The sequence below is a fragment of the Podarcis bocagei genome, assembly GCF_964188305.1.
Source record: "Podarcis bocagei genome assembly, chromosome: 6".
Classification (NCBI taxonomy): Eukaryota; Metazoa; Chordata; class Lepidosauria; order Squamata; family Lacertidae; genus Podarcis; species Podarcis bocagei.
In genome coordinates, this window is record NC_138130.1 from 35,790,136 (window position 1) to 35,808,200 (window position 18,065).

Below are 18,065 nucleotides of genomic sequence, written 5' to 3' on the forward strand. Positions count from 1 at the left end.
TGATGCACACAAGAGGCAGAACACATGAACCCTAAAGAGTGCCAACTCTAGCAACTCACAACGATCATTTTTAACAAGGCCGTCCCCGCCCAAGGCAAGACTAGGGAGAGCGATTTAACTAAGGGTGGGAATGAGAAAAGACGAACTAACGAAGAGTCCAGGCGCTCCAACTCTCCCTATCTTGACTTATTCGGATAATTTCATGACGTCGACTTGTTTCTAAAATCTTTTGATTGTCGTTTTGTATTGTGTCGATTCTGCACACCCACAGGAGCCAACTCCTGGGGGCCGAGGCCCCTTCAACAAAAATAAATTTATTTGAAGGGCTGCCCCCCGCCCAAGTTGATGGGCACTGTCATTCAAATAGGCTGTGCGCAGCGCAGCGCGCCTTGTGATCGATTATGCGATCCCCCTATTTTATTCAACTTGGCACCCCTGTGCTCACTGCTTTTTCTTCAGCGGCATATAAATCTTTTTACCAACTCCCAGCCTCCACGTGAGAAGATCGACCCCCCCCCCCCAGCTTCGGCCCCAACGCAGCCCGTTTGATGCTTCAGCAGAGCTCGCTTCGCTCCCGCTCTGTCGCAGCGCGCCTGGCGAGCCCCTCTCCGCGACGGGGCCCGGGCACTGCTTGGCTTGGCGGAGGGAGGGGCGGGGCCGCGGCGAGGGCCAATGAGCGCGAGGCCCCGCCCCTTCTGCCTGGGACGGGGGCGCGTCACAGGTTGCCTTTCGCCCCGTCGGCTGGCCGCGGCGGCGACTGGGCAGAGAGCAGCGCCGCGTCGGCCGAGCTGCCCGCGGAAACCCCCAAGGGCGCCTGGAGGACTTGCAGAGGGCAGCGCCGCTTGCAGAGGAGGGGACGCGCATGGTGTGGAGTGGTAGCAGGGATGGAGCCGGCAGGGTAAGCGGGGAATGAGGTCCGAGGGGCGCCCAGCAGCTTTGTCCTTGCACTGGAGGGGAGGGGAGGGGGGAGCCAAGATTTCTCCCGTGATGGAGGCAGGAAGGGGCTATTGCATACCCTTTCTCCAATAAGCTCTAGATGGCGCACGTGTCTTGCACCACAACCCTGCGGGGTAGGATCGGCTGAGAGGCAGTGGCTGGTCCAAGGTCCTGCTAATAGCACCCTTTCCCTTCACCATGGGCGTAGCCAGGATTTATGTTAGGGGGGCAGACTTTTTTGCGGGGGCAGAACCTCATTTAGTTAAGTATTTTAATTGATTGGGGGGGGCAGTTGTCCCCTCCTGCCCCCCTTGGCAACGCCCATGCCCCTCACCCCGTGGGCGGATGAAGGGGGCAGCACGGGGTGGTTGCCAACGCATGGGTGAGGGTTGTTATTGCCTTGATCCGTTATAGCAAACCCGCCACGAGCCTTGGGGCAACCTTGCGGACTAGCGGATCGCCGAGGCATTAGCCTGTGTGCACCTACTCAGATGCAAGTCCTCCTGAGCTCGCATGCAAGCAGGCGTGCAGAGGACCGGGCCCTGTGGTTGCAGCCCTGATCACGCGGAGTTACATGCCGCTGAACTTTGACGGACTTGCTCCGGAGTAAACGTCCCTTTAGCATCGTGCTGTTGGAAGAAGTGGGGGCTAGCCGGAGAAAACAAAAACGACTGCCAAAAACCACCGGCCTGTTAGGCTGCTGCGAGACTCATTCTTCGTTTTAGCCTTGTTAATGGTCACCTTCTGCTTTTCTCCCTCTCAACTGCAAATGCACGGTCAGATATCAAAGAGTCAATATTTTGCTGGGGAATGTGAAGGAAGGAACATGAAACTGGGCCTCCTTTTGCTGGTAAAAGGGAATGGAAGGAGACCTGCTCACGTGTGCTTCTGCACAGCCTTTAAAAGATTTGTAATGAGTTTCGTTTTTTGATCTACCACCCAAAGGAAAGTTTGGTGGGTCCTGAACAGTAGGAAGGATCAAGTTCCTTCTTTTCCCTATCCCTCTGACATCTTTCCTTCTCTCTCTCAAAGTGAGGTTGGATTTGTCCCTGAAGCCCCACAGCAATCTGGGGCCACATACAATCTGGGGAATGTGTGAATGAATGTTTTAATTCACTTGCTCTCATCAGCAGGAAAGAAAGAGGCTAATCTTATCTGGTGATTTGTTGAGTGAGACAGGCCTGCTGGGAACCCTTCTCTCTCCCATCAGTATTGGATTTACTTAGCAGCTTACCCTGTTGGCTTTAAAGGATGCCTGGTAAGTGGATTTCTCCCCTCTCCCCTCTGTTCTTTGTTTCCTCCTTTGGGAACTACAATATATGCATTTTCTCCAAGCAGTTTTCATTCTGAATACATTATACTGGGCACAGTTCATCAAGAAGAGAGTGAGAAGGAAGAGGTTGAATCCTACTGCATGCTTACTTTTGTTACCTAGTACACATGGCAGAAATGCACCCTTAGTACAGTGGTACCTCGGGTTACAGATGCTTCAGGTTACAGACGCTTCAGGTTACAGACTCCGCTAACCCAGAAATATTACCTTGGGTTAAGAATTTTGCTTCATGATGAGAACAGAAATTGCGTGGTGGCGGCACAGTGGCAGTGGAAGGCCCCATTAGCTAAAGTGGTGCTTCAGGCTAAGAACAGTTTCAGATTAAGAACAGATCTCCAGAACAAATTAAGTTCTTAACCCGAGGTACCACTGTACATTCTTTTATTTCTCTTTTCTGATCTCAGCCATGTAGAACGACTCCTTCTCTATACATGTACATGCAATAGTTTTTTAAAGAATTGTATACATTTATTTCAGTGGGAGAGGGACGCGGGTGGCGCTTGCCGATCAGAAGGTCGGTGGTTCGAATCCCCGCGACAGGGTGAGCTCCCGTTGCCGGTCTCAGCTCCTGCCAACCTAGGAGTTTGAAAGCACGTCAAAGTACAAGTAGATAAATAGGTACTGCTCTGGCGAGAAGCTAAACGGCGTTTCCGTGTGCTGCTCTGGTTCACCAGAAGCGGCTTAGTCATGCTGGCCACATGACCCGGAAGCTGTATGCCGGACTCCCTCGGCCAATAAAGCAAGATGAGCGCCGCAACCCCAGAGTCGGTCACGACTGGACCTAATGGTCAGGGGTCCCTTTACCTTTACCTTTTATTTCAGTGGGGCTTACTTCTGAATAAGTATGCGTAAGATTATGCAGAACATACGCATTGTAAGATTATGTAGGACATGGCCATTGGTCCATATGGCACTGTATTGTCTGCACAGACTGGCAGCGACTGCAGGGTTTGACGGGGCACATTCCCAATCCTATCTAGAGAAGCCAGAGATTGAACCTGGGACCTTCTGCATCCAAACCCCTACCACTAGACTATGACCCTTTCTCTAGCAGATAGCTACCACACTGTATTCATAGAATCAGAGAGTTGGAAGGGACCCCAAGGGTCATCTAGTCCAACCCCCTGCAATGCCGGAATCTCAACTAGATTACATGTGCTTAAAAACCTCCAATGGAGAATCCACAACCTTCTAACAGATTCTGTTCTGCTGTGGAACAGCTCTTACTGCCAGAAAGGTCTTCCTGGTGTTTTGTTGGAATCTCCCTTCTTGTGATGAAGCCCCCCCCTTTTATTTAAAAAGCACTGAAAACTGTATCGTTTTTATTAGTTCACCTGTTTCCCGTAAGTAAATATAAAGGTAAAGGTAAAGGTACCCCTGCCCGAACGGGCCAGTCTTGACAGACTCTGGGGTTTGTGCGCCCATCTCACATCTATAGGCCGGGGGCCAGCGCTGTCCAGAGACACTTCCGGGTCACGTGGCCAGCGTGACAAAGCTGCATCTGGCGAGCCAGCGCAGCACACGGAACGCCGTTTACCTTCCCGCTGGTAAGCGGTACCTATTTATCTACTTGCACCCGGGGGTGCTTTCGAACTGCTAGGTTGGCAGGCGCTGGGACCGAGCAGCGGGAGCGCACCCCGCCGCGGGGATTCGAACCGCCGACCTTTCGATCGGCAAGCCCTAGGCGCTGAGGCTTTTACCCACAGCGCCACCCGCGTCCCTAAGTAAATATAAACAACCCTATTTAATTCCTGTATGTTTCTCTATTGTGCCTGAAGTTTTATTCCGTTCGCACGAGCATAGCCTGGCAAAAGCAAAATCAGAAATAGTCTGTAATGAAGTAATTTCCCTTCTTTACATGCTAAGTGTTGTTTGATGAGCAACACATCTGCTTTCAAAAATAAACATCCAGTTGCAGTAGTTGAAGATTCCTTGCAAATGTGCAGGGAAATTATAGGTTTCATTTTGGTTCCTAATTTTAAGGTTTAGCACCCGCTCATTTCCAAGGAGGAATTTGTATTATGCAAAACAGAGTCAATGGTACTTAGACTCTTCACGTCGCTTGCTTTCTGTACAACAAGGTTGTACAGTATCACGAGAGGGTTGCAATTTGGAGAATGTCTCCTCTTTCTATAGCTTAGGCCTAGGCCTGACTGCACTGGCAGTAATTTGTATGGATGGGATGTGGTACCTGCTTAGCCGGACCTGAGGCCTGACAAGCTAAACTGGTACATCACATAAACTCTGTGTGTATGCTACACCCCATGTCCCAGAAAACTTTTGCAATTCACTGGCATTCCATAACAGTTGAGTGGGTGTGCAAATAATTATTTGAAAGCAGAGTACTTGAAGTCCACAGAAATAGCCCAATGCCCATTGGGTGCATAAAGGCAAAATCATAAATGGATGTCACATGGCCACAAACAAAGGGCTGCTGTGTACATAGACTGATGTCAGTGTCCTAAATGTATTAAGGCACCTGTCTCTCCCCACAGTGTGCGATACAAAGCTCGCATGCCATCACTTGCACTCATAGGCTGGCTCACACTATATGTTTGCATCTTTTTCAGTTGCACCAAGATTGCATGGGTCGGCCTCTGTGTGCATGAATCTATGTACAAGCGCATCATGTGTTATGCTTAATTCTATATTGTCTCTTTCACTATGGCAAAACAAAATCTGGGACATGTTGTCATACAATCTGCTAATAGGAAGCAAAACCTTGCTAGCTTATGCAATTATTTACTTGTTTCTCTCAAAGGTTTATGTAAGCAAAAGAGCTAATTGTAGAGTCCACACACGTTTACAGAAATTGCAGCTTGGTAGGATGAGGCAAGAAGGTCCCCAGCTAATTCTCGGCTGCTGTCATAATGGACCACTCTGAAATGCTTGTTTACAGTGACAGACCAGGCCTTTGTGACCCTTGCTACCAATGATGTTTATTGCCACGGAGCTCTGGTTCTCGGACAGTCCTTGAGGAACCATAAAACATCTCGAAGGCTGGCAGTGCTAATTACATCTCAAGTCTCCAGTGCAATGAGGTGAGGACACGCTCTCAGATTCAATTAATTGAATATCTTCAAAATGTAAATGCAAATTCTGTTCCATAACCCTGATTACAAAGTAACAATAAGCAGGCAGTGTGTTGAATGAGTTGCTCAATTCCCAATGAAATCATGTGTGGCCAAAAGTGTGAGCAAACAGGTTTTGTTTTGTTTAGAAAGCAAATTTCCTCTTGTGGTCCTATATTTGGATCACTTTGTGCACAGAACTGTAAGCAGAGACTGATCTACTTGGGTGACTGCATGAAGAAAAGAACTGCATTATGGGTTTTCAGCCATAAAAAGTCCAAACTCCAATTTACACACAGATATGGATAACATTTCAACATTCAGTTAGAGTGTGGGATGGTGTAAGCAGTCAATCAGGGTTTCCATTCCTTCCTGGGAACTGTGTGTATGAGTAGGAGAGCTCCTTTCAGAAAAACACAGGTCATACATTGGCCAGGAAGTGTGCCTGGTGCACATAGCATCACCAAGAGGGTGGAGCTTACCCTATGCATTTTCCCTTCTTTCTTTCCATATTCAGACAGAACATCCAAAGAGGGCAATATTCTCTCCAAATATTTGTAACAGGTTTTTTTGTGGTGTTTCTCCCCAGCCCCCATTTCATTCACTTACCAGAAGCACCATCTATTGACAAATTTTGTAGGGAAACACAAACATATTTATTACAGTTTAGGAAAGAAGAAGGTCTCTTAGAAGATCTACAGATAGAAGTTTTGCTTCCTATCAGAAACAAAGAACTGAGGCTTATTCAAAGAAACCGATTGGCAGTAGGTTTAGACTAGATAAGACGAAAGTATTTTTTTGCCCAGCGGGCAATAAAGGCATACACACTTACCTGGGACAAAGTCCCATTGAATTCCATGGGGCTTGCTTCTGAGTAGACATGTCTAGCACTTGGCTATAACTGATGGAATTCGCTCCTGCCAGATGTACCAATAGCCACTTGTTTAAATGGCTTTAGAAAGGACTGGATGATGCAGGATAGGACAGCTGACGGCTATTAACTAAGCCAAATGGTACCTGCAACAAAATGTTTACTGTTCCAAGTGTTAGCCATGCCTTCCTTCCACTTGCTCTCCTCCCTAACAGTCTGCTACCTTTCTGTGGCCACTGAGAATATTTAGTCTTCAAATGGGCTGTACTGGAAACCCTCCTTGATAGGATCATTTTCTCTATCTTAATATTTTCTGCAGATGTTGTGGGTTTTCCTGAACCTGCTGATACCCCCTGCCCTTGCTCAGGGATAGTGTTGTTTTGGCTATGTAAAAGTCAGCACTTATGCCTGAACATAAAAACAGAGGAAATGACAGCTCAGTGGAACTTGATAGTCAGAAGCCGTCCTTGTATCAGACTACTAGATGCTGGAGACAAGCAGCAGGAGAGAACATTCATGCTCTGCTTTGAACTTCCAGGTCTACACATCTGGCTTCCTGCTGTTGGAAACACAGTCAGTTCCTCCATTACCTATTGATCATTACCCAGTTACAGTTGTACCTTGGTTTTTTAACACAATGCGGTCCAGAAGTCCGTTTGACTTCTGCAATGTTCAAAGACCAAGGTGCGGCTTCCAATTGGCTGCAGGAGCATCCTGCAGCCAATTGCAAGCTGTGGAAGCCATGCCAGACGTTCGGCTTCCAAGGCAAAGTTCGCAAACCGGAACACCTACTTCCAGTTTTATGGTGTTCGAGTTCCAAATTGTTCGTGAACTAAGCTGTTCAAAAACCAAGGTACGGCTGTATTCCTCATCATTTGGCAGTCACTTGAACCAAAATGGATATTGAATCGTTCTTCTAAGTCTTATGATAGCTGATCAACTTTGATTATTAGTTGACATTTTAAATAGTCAGATTGGTTTTGACCTGTAATCTTTGGTTCTTGTGTGGCGTCTTTAACTTGTTTCCCTTACATTTTGCTCCTGCTCCTTAGTTAACAGCAACTGCTTCTTATAGTTCATAGGTAGTGGATATTGGCTTTTGGTTTTCTTATATTTCTAATGTGACTTTGTTTGCTTGTTTATCTTGCATCTAGTAGATACTACAGGCATCTCACCACTCATGTGGGGGTTACGTTCCCAGGTATTGCATATACAGTGGTGCCTCGCAAGACGAAATTAATTCATTCCGCAAGTTTTTTCTTCTTGCGAGTTTTTCTTCTTGCAAAGCACGGTTTCCCATAGGAATGCATTGAAAATCAATTAATGCGTTCCTATGGAAACCGCTTGCCAGGCTGGCGGTGCGGAGAAGGGCTTTTCTCCCCACCACAAGCCTTCAGGACAGGTACGGGAACAGAGGGGAAGGGGCGCAGTGCTTCTCCTCTGTTCCCGGGGCTTGCGGTGGGAGGAGGGTTTTTCCTCCCCACCGCCAACATTCAGAACAGCATTCTGAATGTTGGCGGTGGGAAGGAAAACCCTCCTCCCACCGCAAGTCTTCAGGACAGCCATCTGAAGGCTGGCGCGGGGAGAAGGGCTTTCCGCCCCACCGCCAGCCTTCGGAGGAGCTTTCCGAAGGCTGGCGCGGGGAGAAGGGCTTTTCTCCCCACCGCCAGCCTTCAGAGGAGCCTTCCGAAGGCTGGCGCGGGGAGAAGGGCTTTTCTCCCCACCGCCAGCCTTCGGAGGAGCCTTCCGAAGGCTGGCGCGGGGAGAAGGGCTTTCCGCCCCACCGCCAGCCTTCGGAGGAGCCTTCCGAAGGCTGGCGCGGGGAGAAGGGCTTTCCGCCCCACCGCAGCCTTCGGAGGAGGTCCGCGGACAGTGGGGAAGAAGCGCTGCGCTTCCCCGCTGTCCCGGAGATTTCCCTGTGGGCTTTCGTCTTGCGAAGGAAGCCCATAGGGAAATTCGTTTTGCGAAGTGCCTCCAAAACGGAAAACCCTTTCGTCTAGCGGGTTTTCCGTCTTGCGAGGCACCACTGTATACATGAAATCACGTATAGTGGGGGACACCATTTAGAAAGCCTGTAAACATCTTCTAAACCCTGGAAATTCTTGAAAACCCTTTAAAAACCAGCTGCACTTACCAGACTGGCATAAATGGTGGCTCTCAGTCTTCCTCATCTCTGAAGGACGATGTGGAAATGACAACGGGGGGGGGGGGGGTAGACCGGTACCCTGAAGTGCTTGGCTGTGATTTAGAGGTACCTCCTTTCTCAAACTTCAACTCTCCACCAGGTCAGTGCAAAGGCTCATGGGATTGCAGTTTTCCTACTCTTTGTGGCTGTTTTTGCCCTTTTGGCACCTTTTGGCAGTTTAAAGCAAACACGTGTAAGTGTGGAGATGCCTGTATTTGTTTTTAAAAATCCAGCTGCTGTTCTCAGTTCAGTTCAATGTCAGAAACCCTGCACTGCATTTCTTGCAAAAGCAGATGTCTCAAGGCTCCCAATCTTGTATTTTACTTGTTTTGTCAGGGCTGCCCTCAACACCGTATTTGACACAGTGGTGGATGTGAATGAAATTGACAGCAATGACTCTATGCACTTGGCTTTGCTGGAGAGACTGGAACTGGGTGTAACCTTTACCAAACTTCATTGCTGGACTCTTACTCAGTATAGCAAATGTGTCTTCATGGATGCAGACACACTGGTAAGGGAAGCACCAGTTAGAAAAAGAAAGTCTTGCCATGTTGCTTTCAGTAACTGGCGACCTTTTTGCTGATTGTTGTGGGGTTTCAATGGAAGAGGTTTATATGTGGGTTGGGGGAAATCCTTGACATCTGTGTAGGTTTGTAAATACCATATTGGCCCGAATATAAGTAGCACCTTTAAAACGGGGGGGGGGGGATACCTGAATATAAGCTGCTCCATTCCTCACTGCTCCTGGCTGCATACTGGGTGGGTGTGGGAAGCCTTTCCCCTTCCTCACTTTCTCCCTTCCCAGCCTTGGGGGAGAGGACGGGGGACTACGCATGGGGCGGGCGCCTCTTTGCCATGCTCCTGGCACTGTTTGCCCCGCGCTCCTGGCTGCATACAGTAAGGTCATGAATATAAGCCACACTTTAACTTTTCACGGTCGGAAATTGGGGGGAAAGTGTGGGTTATATTCAGGCCAATACGGTATGTGTGCATAGCACATACATATGAACAATATATGTACACTGTAGGTGCAAATCTGTACTTTGTTGTTCAGTGCAGAATGTCAGTACAGTTATAAAACACCAGCTATCTATATCTATAACTATATCTACACACTTTAGGGTGTAGAATGTTCTATTCTGTTATTGAGACGGGAAACCACGAATGCTTAGCAGTCCTGTAGTACGTTTTAAAGTGCCTCCCATCATTTCCAATGTGAGAAGCAACACACTGGTGTGTTCATATTGATGCTGATTGCGGGGCTGAAGGGGAGTGGTGAATGGTAGGAGATGACATAGCCAGTTGATAAAGACAAAACTGCCAAGTTTTGAACCCCTGAAATTTGTATAATAGGGGGATTGGCTATGATTCCAACATGCCACATCTTTTCTAGGTACTGTGCAATATTGACGAGCTGTTTGACCGGGAAGAACTCTCAGCAGCTCCAGATTCTGGCTGGCCAGACTGCTTTAACAGTGGTGTGTTTGTTTTCAAACCTTCTTTGAAAACCTACAACCTCCTCCTGCAGTTTGCAAATGAACATGGCAGCTTTGATGGTAAGTTCACCCGCTCCCCTTCCTGGTTCTGCTTGCGTGAGGTCCACGTTGGTGAAGTTCTTTGACGATGTGAACTTTTGATGGAGCTGGACCCTTACTACAGCCAATGTGTTTTCATGGATGCAGACACTTTAGTAAGGCCACTGATCTCTGAAATGGCAAGCTAGGATGAAAGTTCAGAAGTAGATGCTACCAAAAAGAGAGAGGAAAGTACGTCAAACAGCAATTGCTACTGTAAATGGCTTTCATATATACAACTTTCCCCATTTCCTGTATCATCTAGCAGTTCATATTAGATTGTGTCACGGTGTCTCAAGTACCTTTCCTCACTTTGGCTTCACCGGCTACTATTTGCTGGGTGGGGAAGTTGGCTAAATAAATCCACCCCATAAACTGTTGGCATTTTCAGTACTGGCTGTGGTTTTCGTTATCTCATAGCTCTAGTATTCCATAAAGAGGAATGTACAGGGATGGAGAACTTGTGGTCCTCCAGATATTGCTGGACTCCAACTCCCATCATCCTCAGCAAGCATGGTCAATTGTCAGGAATAATGGAAGTTGGAGTCAGGCATCAGCTGGAAGCCCACAATTTCCTCTTGCTGATGTCTTTTTTTCCAAATATAGCATGCCATGTAAAAATGGGAAGAAGGAATGAGAAACATCAGTTTCGGAATAAAAATTTGGGCAGGTGGTCAAAACCAATTGTCAGTACCGTTTGGCATGAGTAAGTTTGTGTTTGAAGATTAAATGGTTGTTTATGTTATATGTTCTTTTCAATACTTTAGGAGGTGATCAGGGATTGTTAAACAGTTTCTTCAACAACTGGGCAACAACAGACATTAACAAACACTTGCCATTTCTCTATAATCTAAGCAGCAGTGTTGTCTACACCTATGCCCCTGCTTTTCAATAGTAAGTACAGAAATATACTTCTCTATAATACATTGGTGAATGTCTACCTTACTCTAGGGCTGAAATCTCAGTGGCAGACCCTTGCATGGGCAAAAATATCTCTTCTAAAGACATATGCTCACAGGTTTCTCTTTGTCATAGCTGATAATGGGATGTATGTACACACATGCAACACAAGATTGTTCACAACCAAGATCATATATAGGTGTTGAACCTCTCGTAGAATCGTAGAATTGGAAAGGGCCCTGAGGATCATCTGGTCCAACGCCTTGCAATGTGTCAAAACAGTTTCAAAAGCAAGCCTGATTTAGGAAGTCAGTAATTGGCTATTCTGAAGTTACTGATCACCTTGTGTCATACATAGCATTACTATCAGTATATATATGTAGGTCCTAAATATGGTGATCAACTGGTGAATTTCTTTATATGGCAAAAACATTCAGCTTGCTGCTTCTGACCATTATGTTTATGCAAAACCAGTGATCAGGTTGGAATAGTTTGACTGCCGTGTTTGTGTAATCTGGAAGAAGCAATGGCACACCCAAGCATGCAAAACTATGAACACCTAATTATGCACCAGAGCAAAAACTATTTGCTTGATAAGCAACAGAAAAGCAAATGAGACAGCCCATGCAATGCTCAGCTGGAAAACCAAAATTCTCTACCAGGTACTGATGGGGTGCTTTCGCTTTAAATGTGCAAGAATCCCTCCTTGTTGATGTGTAATGGAATGGAAGGCCTTTTACACTTAGAAGAGGCCATAGGTGATGGAACAGGATGAGTGAGACTGATGTGTTTCCAGGGCCACTACAAAACAATGGCATCTTGCTAAACAGCATTCTGTCCATCCTGCCTTCATCATCAGCTATGGCTTCCAGCCATAATTTAAAATCTCCCTCCCATGTTGAACATGGTGACACCTTCTAGTTCTTCCTTGCCCTCCCAAGTGCATTGTCAAGTTCATGCTCCTGTTGTCTAATGAGCAGTTTGCAAGGAGTTTACTTTCTCCCCCCGCCTCCGCACAACCAGCAAGGACATTATTCCTGCTGTCCATTGGCCTATGACTGCAGAGATGAAGGGAAGGGCACTCTGACCCTTGTCACTAGCCACTGGAAGGCTGCACATCTCCTTCCCAAGAGGCCACTTTCTGGCAAGGGTGACTTCAGCCATTGGTTCAATGACAGATGGCTACAATGAGCTTCTTTCAGTCTCCCACCCAACAAGAGCACTGCTGCTGGTGTGACAATAGAGGCCTTTCCCACCAAGCAGAGGAACAAGGCCTGATGAGTGCTTGCACCACCTCCATCTCAGCAAGAACACTAGCAAAGGAAGATCATTCTGGCCCCAGCTAGATGCAAATGCCTGTTATCAACTTACATCTTAGTACTGGAATTATTAACCTGATTTCCCTCCTCTACACTTATGTATTTGTTTGTTTGTAAGTCAAGGCCTGTTTTATTTTCACTTATGTTTAGCTCCTGCAGTGGTACTGTGTATTGAATTTTAATTGCTGTGAGTCGCTGGATTTTTTTTAAAATAAAAAAACTACATACCCATGAATGAATGAATGAATGAATGAATGAATGAATGAATGAATGAATAAATAAATAGTTCTGCAATGCCTTGGCAGAGATGAACCATCTTGCATCTGCTTTTTAAAAAATGGGGCTTAATATAAACTCATGTTTAAGATTACATGTGTCCTTTTTGTAGTTTTGGCAAAGATGCAAAGGTAGTCCACTTCTTGGGACCATCAAAGCCATGGAACTATAAATACAATCCTCAAACAGGAACAGTGATAGAAGATGGTTCATCCTCATTATCTAACAGTCAGCTCTGTTTCCTTCAACTCTGGTGGACAACATACAGTTCTGATGTATTGCCATTACTGGAAAAAACACAGGAGTCTTCTGAGCCACAAATCCAGAGAGAAGAGGTAAAATTTTTGGAAGGGAAACTTTTTGGTTCGGTTTCCTTGCTTTGTGAAAAATGGCTTTTGAACCCGCAATAACTTTTGTTATATACCACAGGGGTGTGTTCAAAGAAAAAGGGGAGGAATATAGGCAAACATCGCCTCCCGCACCACCATGCATCCCTGAGGCACACCTAAAGCACTTCTTGGGATATGTGTTTGAATGTGCATTGCCATTCCCTGCCTGGCAAAACTATTCACATTTTAAAGGAGAATTTGAGCTACATTAGAACAGTGATCTGCATATAATATAGTTGTTAGCAGTGATAATAGAATGACAACTGTCAAAATAAATAAAAAGTGAAATGTAGCGGAAAAGGAGACAGAATATTTAAAATGCGTGGAGTACAAACATAGGAACTTTCATGGATGAAGAACTTCCAAAATTACATTAATTTTTGTTGTTATTAGCCAAACTTGAGTGGAGATGAAAGTAAATTGGAAAGAGGAAATCCTGCCATTAGCAGTTCTTTGCCAGCAAATGAGAAACATGTATCTGAAACAGTTGTAAGCTCACCTGATGAGTTATTTGCCAAAAAGGTAAGTACTTTTTATTTCTGCTAATTAGTTACAGTAAACTTAATTCTAAAAATTTCATGATGCTTCCAAGTATTTAAAATTGATTTAAAGTATTGTGCCAGCTTATCTCCCAACTATATATGATGTGAGTGTGCTTAAAATCTGAGGGGGGGGGATTCCATTGGAAAAACAATGAAATTAGAATTTCAATTGTAAATAACTTACTATAATGTTATTTTCTGTTTTAAAATGAGTGGCTTTGGATCAGACAGAGAGCAGCAGCATTTGTATGATTCTGGTTTCTCTCATCAGTTTTCTGCTTCTTGTTTGAGCCTTGTAGATGCACATATCTGAGTGGGGAGGGATCTCCTTAAAGGATTTAGGAAAAGACATAAAAGCCTGGTGATACTAACAGCATGCTTATACCTCATTGAGTTCACTTGGGGTTTTCTTCCCAGTAGGATCGCAGCCTCAGAGTGAGGCACTCCATTTCTGACTACTTTTGGGAACAGTGTCTTCTCTCCAGAGCAGAGATGGGGCTTATTAAACTATATTCAGTTTGATCCTTAATACTTTTACTTGACAACATGCTATGTTGCAGTCAGTGGAACTGCAGTCCTATCTTGGTTCTCAAACGACATCCATTCTGGAAGTCCGTTCGACTTCTGAAAACATCTGAAAACCAAGGTGCGGCTTCCAATTGGCCGCAGGAGCTTCCTGCACTCAATCAGAAGCCATGTAAGCCGCGTCAGACATTTGGCTTCCCAAAAAGTTTGCAAACTGGAACACTTACTTCCAGGTATGTTGCATGCTAAGTAAGTTTGAGGAACCCCATTTAAAAATGAGGATTTTTTAAGGTGACTCTGGTTGGAATCTTAAGCAATCCAAACCCAAGAACGTTCTCAATGAGGGATTGGAACAAGTGGATCTCTGGCTCAGCCAGGCTGTACCAGTTGAAATCCTGCATCCTGCCTCAGCCAGGGCTCAGCCAAAGAAGTGTAAGCCAAGACCAAACTAAGTCCCCCCAAAGTGGTGTGGTAGGATGGGCAAGGGGAGAAATACCCCACCCCAAACTTCATTCAGCGCAGTCACATGACATCAACTCTATTTTAAAGGCTTGTTTTCCCTCTGCCAGGCTCAGGCCAGCTCAAATGACAGTAGCCCTGCCGCTGAAGGGAGCTTGGAATGGGAGTGTTTACCTTGGCATAACTTCAGTTGGTTTCCTATATTTCAGATTGCTTTGCCAGGGAGCAATACAAACCCAAGGTCTACCAGGACAAACTGAGTTTGGAGTAGATGTATCTCTGGCTGATCTGGCTAAAGTCTTGGCTCAGCCTGGAGATGCCCCATTTTAAGTCTTCTACTCCAGCTCAGCCAGCTCAGCAAAGGGATGTTATGGATGGGAGAGCAGAGGACAGGGCAGGTGGAGACTTATCCCTGTTCCAAACTCAGTTCAGCTTGGTCATGTGATCTAGCAACTGAAAGGAAGTTATGCTGGTGAAAAGGGTCATGTAAATCAACTTATTTTTTAAAGGCTTGCTTTCCCTCTGCAAGGCTTGGGCTGGCTCAATCAGCAGTGACCCCACTCTTGAATGGAGTTTGGAATAGGGGTAAGTTACACCAGCATAATTTACCCCCGTGTATATTGGCTTCCTATAATTTAAATTGCTGTGTTAGTTAGGGTTGCCATACGTCTGGAATTTCTCAGTCATTGACCGGTTTCTGGGCAGGAATTGCTTTAATGTCTGGGAAAATCTGGCCGTATGGCAAGCTCAACAACTTTTGTGTCCAGATGTTCACTTTTTGAAATATGGCAACCCTAGAGTTAGTGAGATACCACCCATTCATTGTATATAAGTAGGGTAGAGTGGATGTTAGTTAGTGGTCACTACACGTTAGTGGTCACTACACATCTCTGTGGGTTGTGGCATACCGTACTGATATTCTGAATAGCTGAATCACAACAGAAGAGGCTAGTTGCTCCTATTCCGTTTTTCTTTTGCAGCTTATTTTGAACCTGTAAGTTACTTCTACTTCAAAAGAAATGATTGATCAAGTGATGATGTATGGGCCAGGCTCCGTAATGGCTCTGATAAAAACTGATCTCTTATTTTCTGAATGAGCAGTAAAACAGGCACTTTATTTTTATCAGTCTGTACAGAAAGCTGAGGGCATTGCTGAGCCAAGTGAATCTTCTCCAGAGCCCACTTTTAACCCAACACCTCAGGAAACTGTGAAAATGGTAAATATGAGTATATGCCTTTTGGGGGCAACGTTTATTTCTGCATTCTGATCTGAGAGCAGTGATTTTGGAATGGGCATCTTCATAAGATAATCAGTACAGACAAATAGCGACATGATCTGCTAATTTTGTTTTGTTTTTAAAAGAAGAAATGGGGAGGGGAAATGGATGAAGCACTTGAAGGCATTCTGAGCCTTGGGAGCAAGGGAAGAGCCAAGAACCTGAAAATGTCTGAATGGGAAACACGTCCAGTATGGTGGGAATGACAGCAGAGTATTTGGAGGACGGGAGCCAAAATTATGGCTTGCTTACATTTGCTATGAGACACTAGCTCTGTTCAGATGCTCTGCTCCTTTGGGTGATTCCAATTATGTGAGGAGGGAGGTCAGGGAGCTGCTGCCTGGCTCTGCACATTCTGCTTCACTCTTTGCACTCATCCCTTCCATACCTTGAGGATTGAACTTGTGCAACATTGAGCATTCTCCACTGTGCAATTTCTACTCATATACAAGCCCTAGAAGATCCAAGTTCTAAATAGCACAGGGAGTCTCCTTGAGAGGGTGGGGGACTAGGGAGCACCCCCCCTCCACTCCCTCACATTGTTAGAATCCTAGTGTGGGGAAATGCTTCAGTTTTGCTACTCAGACCAAACAATCTGTGCACATCTCTATTTCCATACAGCACTGTAATAATGTCCCTCAAGTAACCTGAGCTACTCTATTCTCTGTATTAATATATAGCTCATCTTCTAGTTGCCCTGGGCACTGAAAAGTCAACTGTTTGCACTATTATCAGAATCTTGAAACTAGCTTTCAGGCTTTTATGTGTTGCCTGAAAATGGTACAAATGACATTTCTTGATCTCCCTTTTCGCAGGACGACGTTACCAGCTCTGTTTCAGAGCTATGTATTCAGCCAACTCCAGAGGTGCTAAGTGCAGAAGATGAACGAAGAAAATGGGAGGAAGGCCACATTGACTATCTGGGGAAAGATGCTTTTGAAAACATTAAAAAGAAGTTAGATTCCTTTTTATTATAGATCTTGCTCGTATATGCTTACAGGGACCGACTGCTGTTTAAATTTACAACATCTGTGGAATCTCCAGGGCCCTTTCTGTTTTGCAGGGGGGAATGCAAACAAAAATAGCACCGTGAAAATGGTTGTGCTTGCTAAATGCACCCGTGTATGCATTGTGACAGTATGCATTGCTTCCAGAGAATGAAACACAATGGGCTTATAAAACTGCCTTACATGAGTCAGAACATTGGGTCAGCTTAGCCAGTACTGATTATTCTGCCTGGCAGCATCTTCTAGGCTTGTATAGTAAAGCTACTTGAGAAATGCTTAACTGAAAATGCCAGGGGACCTTCCGTCTGCATTTCTTGTGTGGTTTTTGGTGGGACAATCCACAGTGCCTAGTTGCACAGTCTACTGGTACTGCAGCTATTTAATCTTCATTCATTTTTGCAGCTCATTGTGGTTTGTCGGACCAATGTTGTTTTCTTTTGGATTTATTTACTTTTGTTTTGGACCAACTTCTATAGATAAGCATGATAAAGACTTTGGAATCCATTAGGTCTCTCTCTCTCTCTCCCTCCCTCTCTCTCCCTCCCCCCCTTTCTCTTTCTCTCATGCAGACGGGTGCTGTACACTTTGCTAAAAACAAACCCCTGTTTTTATTACTGATCTATAGTGCCTCATGAAATATTCTCACCTTCATCTGAGAGCATGAAAAATGGCTTTATACTAATGAACCAAATATGGCATCCTATTTGATTCTTCGGTTTGGCAGGTACAAATATTGGAAATAAAATGTCCAAAGACTTCCAAGGCAGGACTGATGTACACACAGCGGACTCTGTGTTTTAACACCCATCCATAGAGGATTCCTGTGTGTTCAGTAAACTTGTCTTTCTCCCTTCCCTCTGCCCTCAGGGCTGAGGAACCAGTGGCCCTCCAGACATTGTTGGACTCAAAATCCCATCAGCCCCAGCCAGCCCCAGATGATCAGGAATGATGGGCATTGTAGTATAGCAACTTCTGGAGAGCCACTGGTTCCCCACTCCTGATTTACCTGTGGTGTGCTCTCAAGCAGTACAGTAGATGGCTAAGGTGGTCTCTGCCTACTTTCTGTATCCCCACCCAATCCTGCTTGTTGTAAGTTGGGCATACTCTGAAGCATAAATTACCTCAAGATGCTAGGGTGGAACTGGAAGTGCTGGTCTCCTCCTAAGGCCTAGCATAGTGCCCATATGTGCAAACTTGTGGCGGGGGGGTAGAGCTACATCGAGCCTATAGGAATCTCTAGTATATTCCATGATTTCATGGACCATGGCCATAGTTTTCTGTTTTTAGGAATTACCAGGATGTGTGTGTTTTGGGGAAAGAAGTTTCTTTTCTGTTTTTGGTTCTTGGGTAACTCAAAGTCTGTTTAATTTTTTTCCTGTTGAGAACAATTGAAGTACATCT

At 45.5% G+C, this 18,065-nt stretch overlaps 1 protein-coding gene across 3 annotated transcripts; it reads left to right on the forward strand.

Moving 5' to 3' along the window:
- The first annotated feature begins 728 nt into the window (after positions 1 to 728).
- GYG2 (glycogenin 2) lies at positions 729 to 17,950 on the forward strand. Of its 3 annotated transcripts, none has more exons than XM_081197114.1 (10): positions 729 to 898; positions 1,351 to 2,194; positions 5,169 to 5,310; positions 8,733 to 8,907; positions 9,790 to 9,952; positions 10,738 to 10,864; positions 12,578 to 12,800; positions 13,248 to 13,376; positions 15,508 to 15,597; positions 16,473 to 17,950. In XM_081197114.1, exons 2-10 carry the CDS (start codon positions 2,188 to 2,190, stop codon positions 16,632 to 16,634), a joined length of 1,218 nt encoding a protein of 405 aa, XP_081053240.1. In that variant the 5' UTR covers positions 729 to 898; positions 1,351 to 2,187; the 3' UTR covers positions 16,635 to 17,950. The 3 variants fall into 3 exon arrangements, with proteins under 3 accessions (XP_081053240.1, XP_081053239.1, XP_081053238.1); XM_081197113.1 differs by having other exon boundaries at positions 2,067 to 2,194; XM_081197112.1 differs by having other exon boundaries at positions 2,070 to 2,194.
- Positions 17,951 to 18,065: the final 115 nt, after the last annotated feature.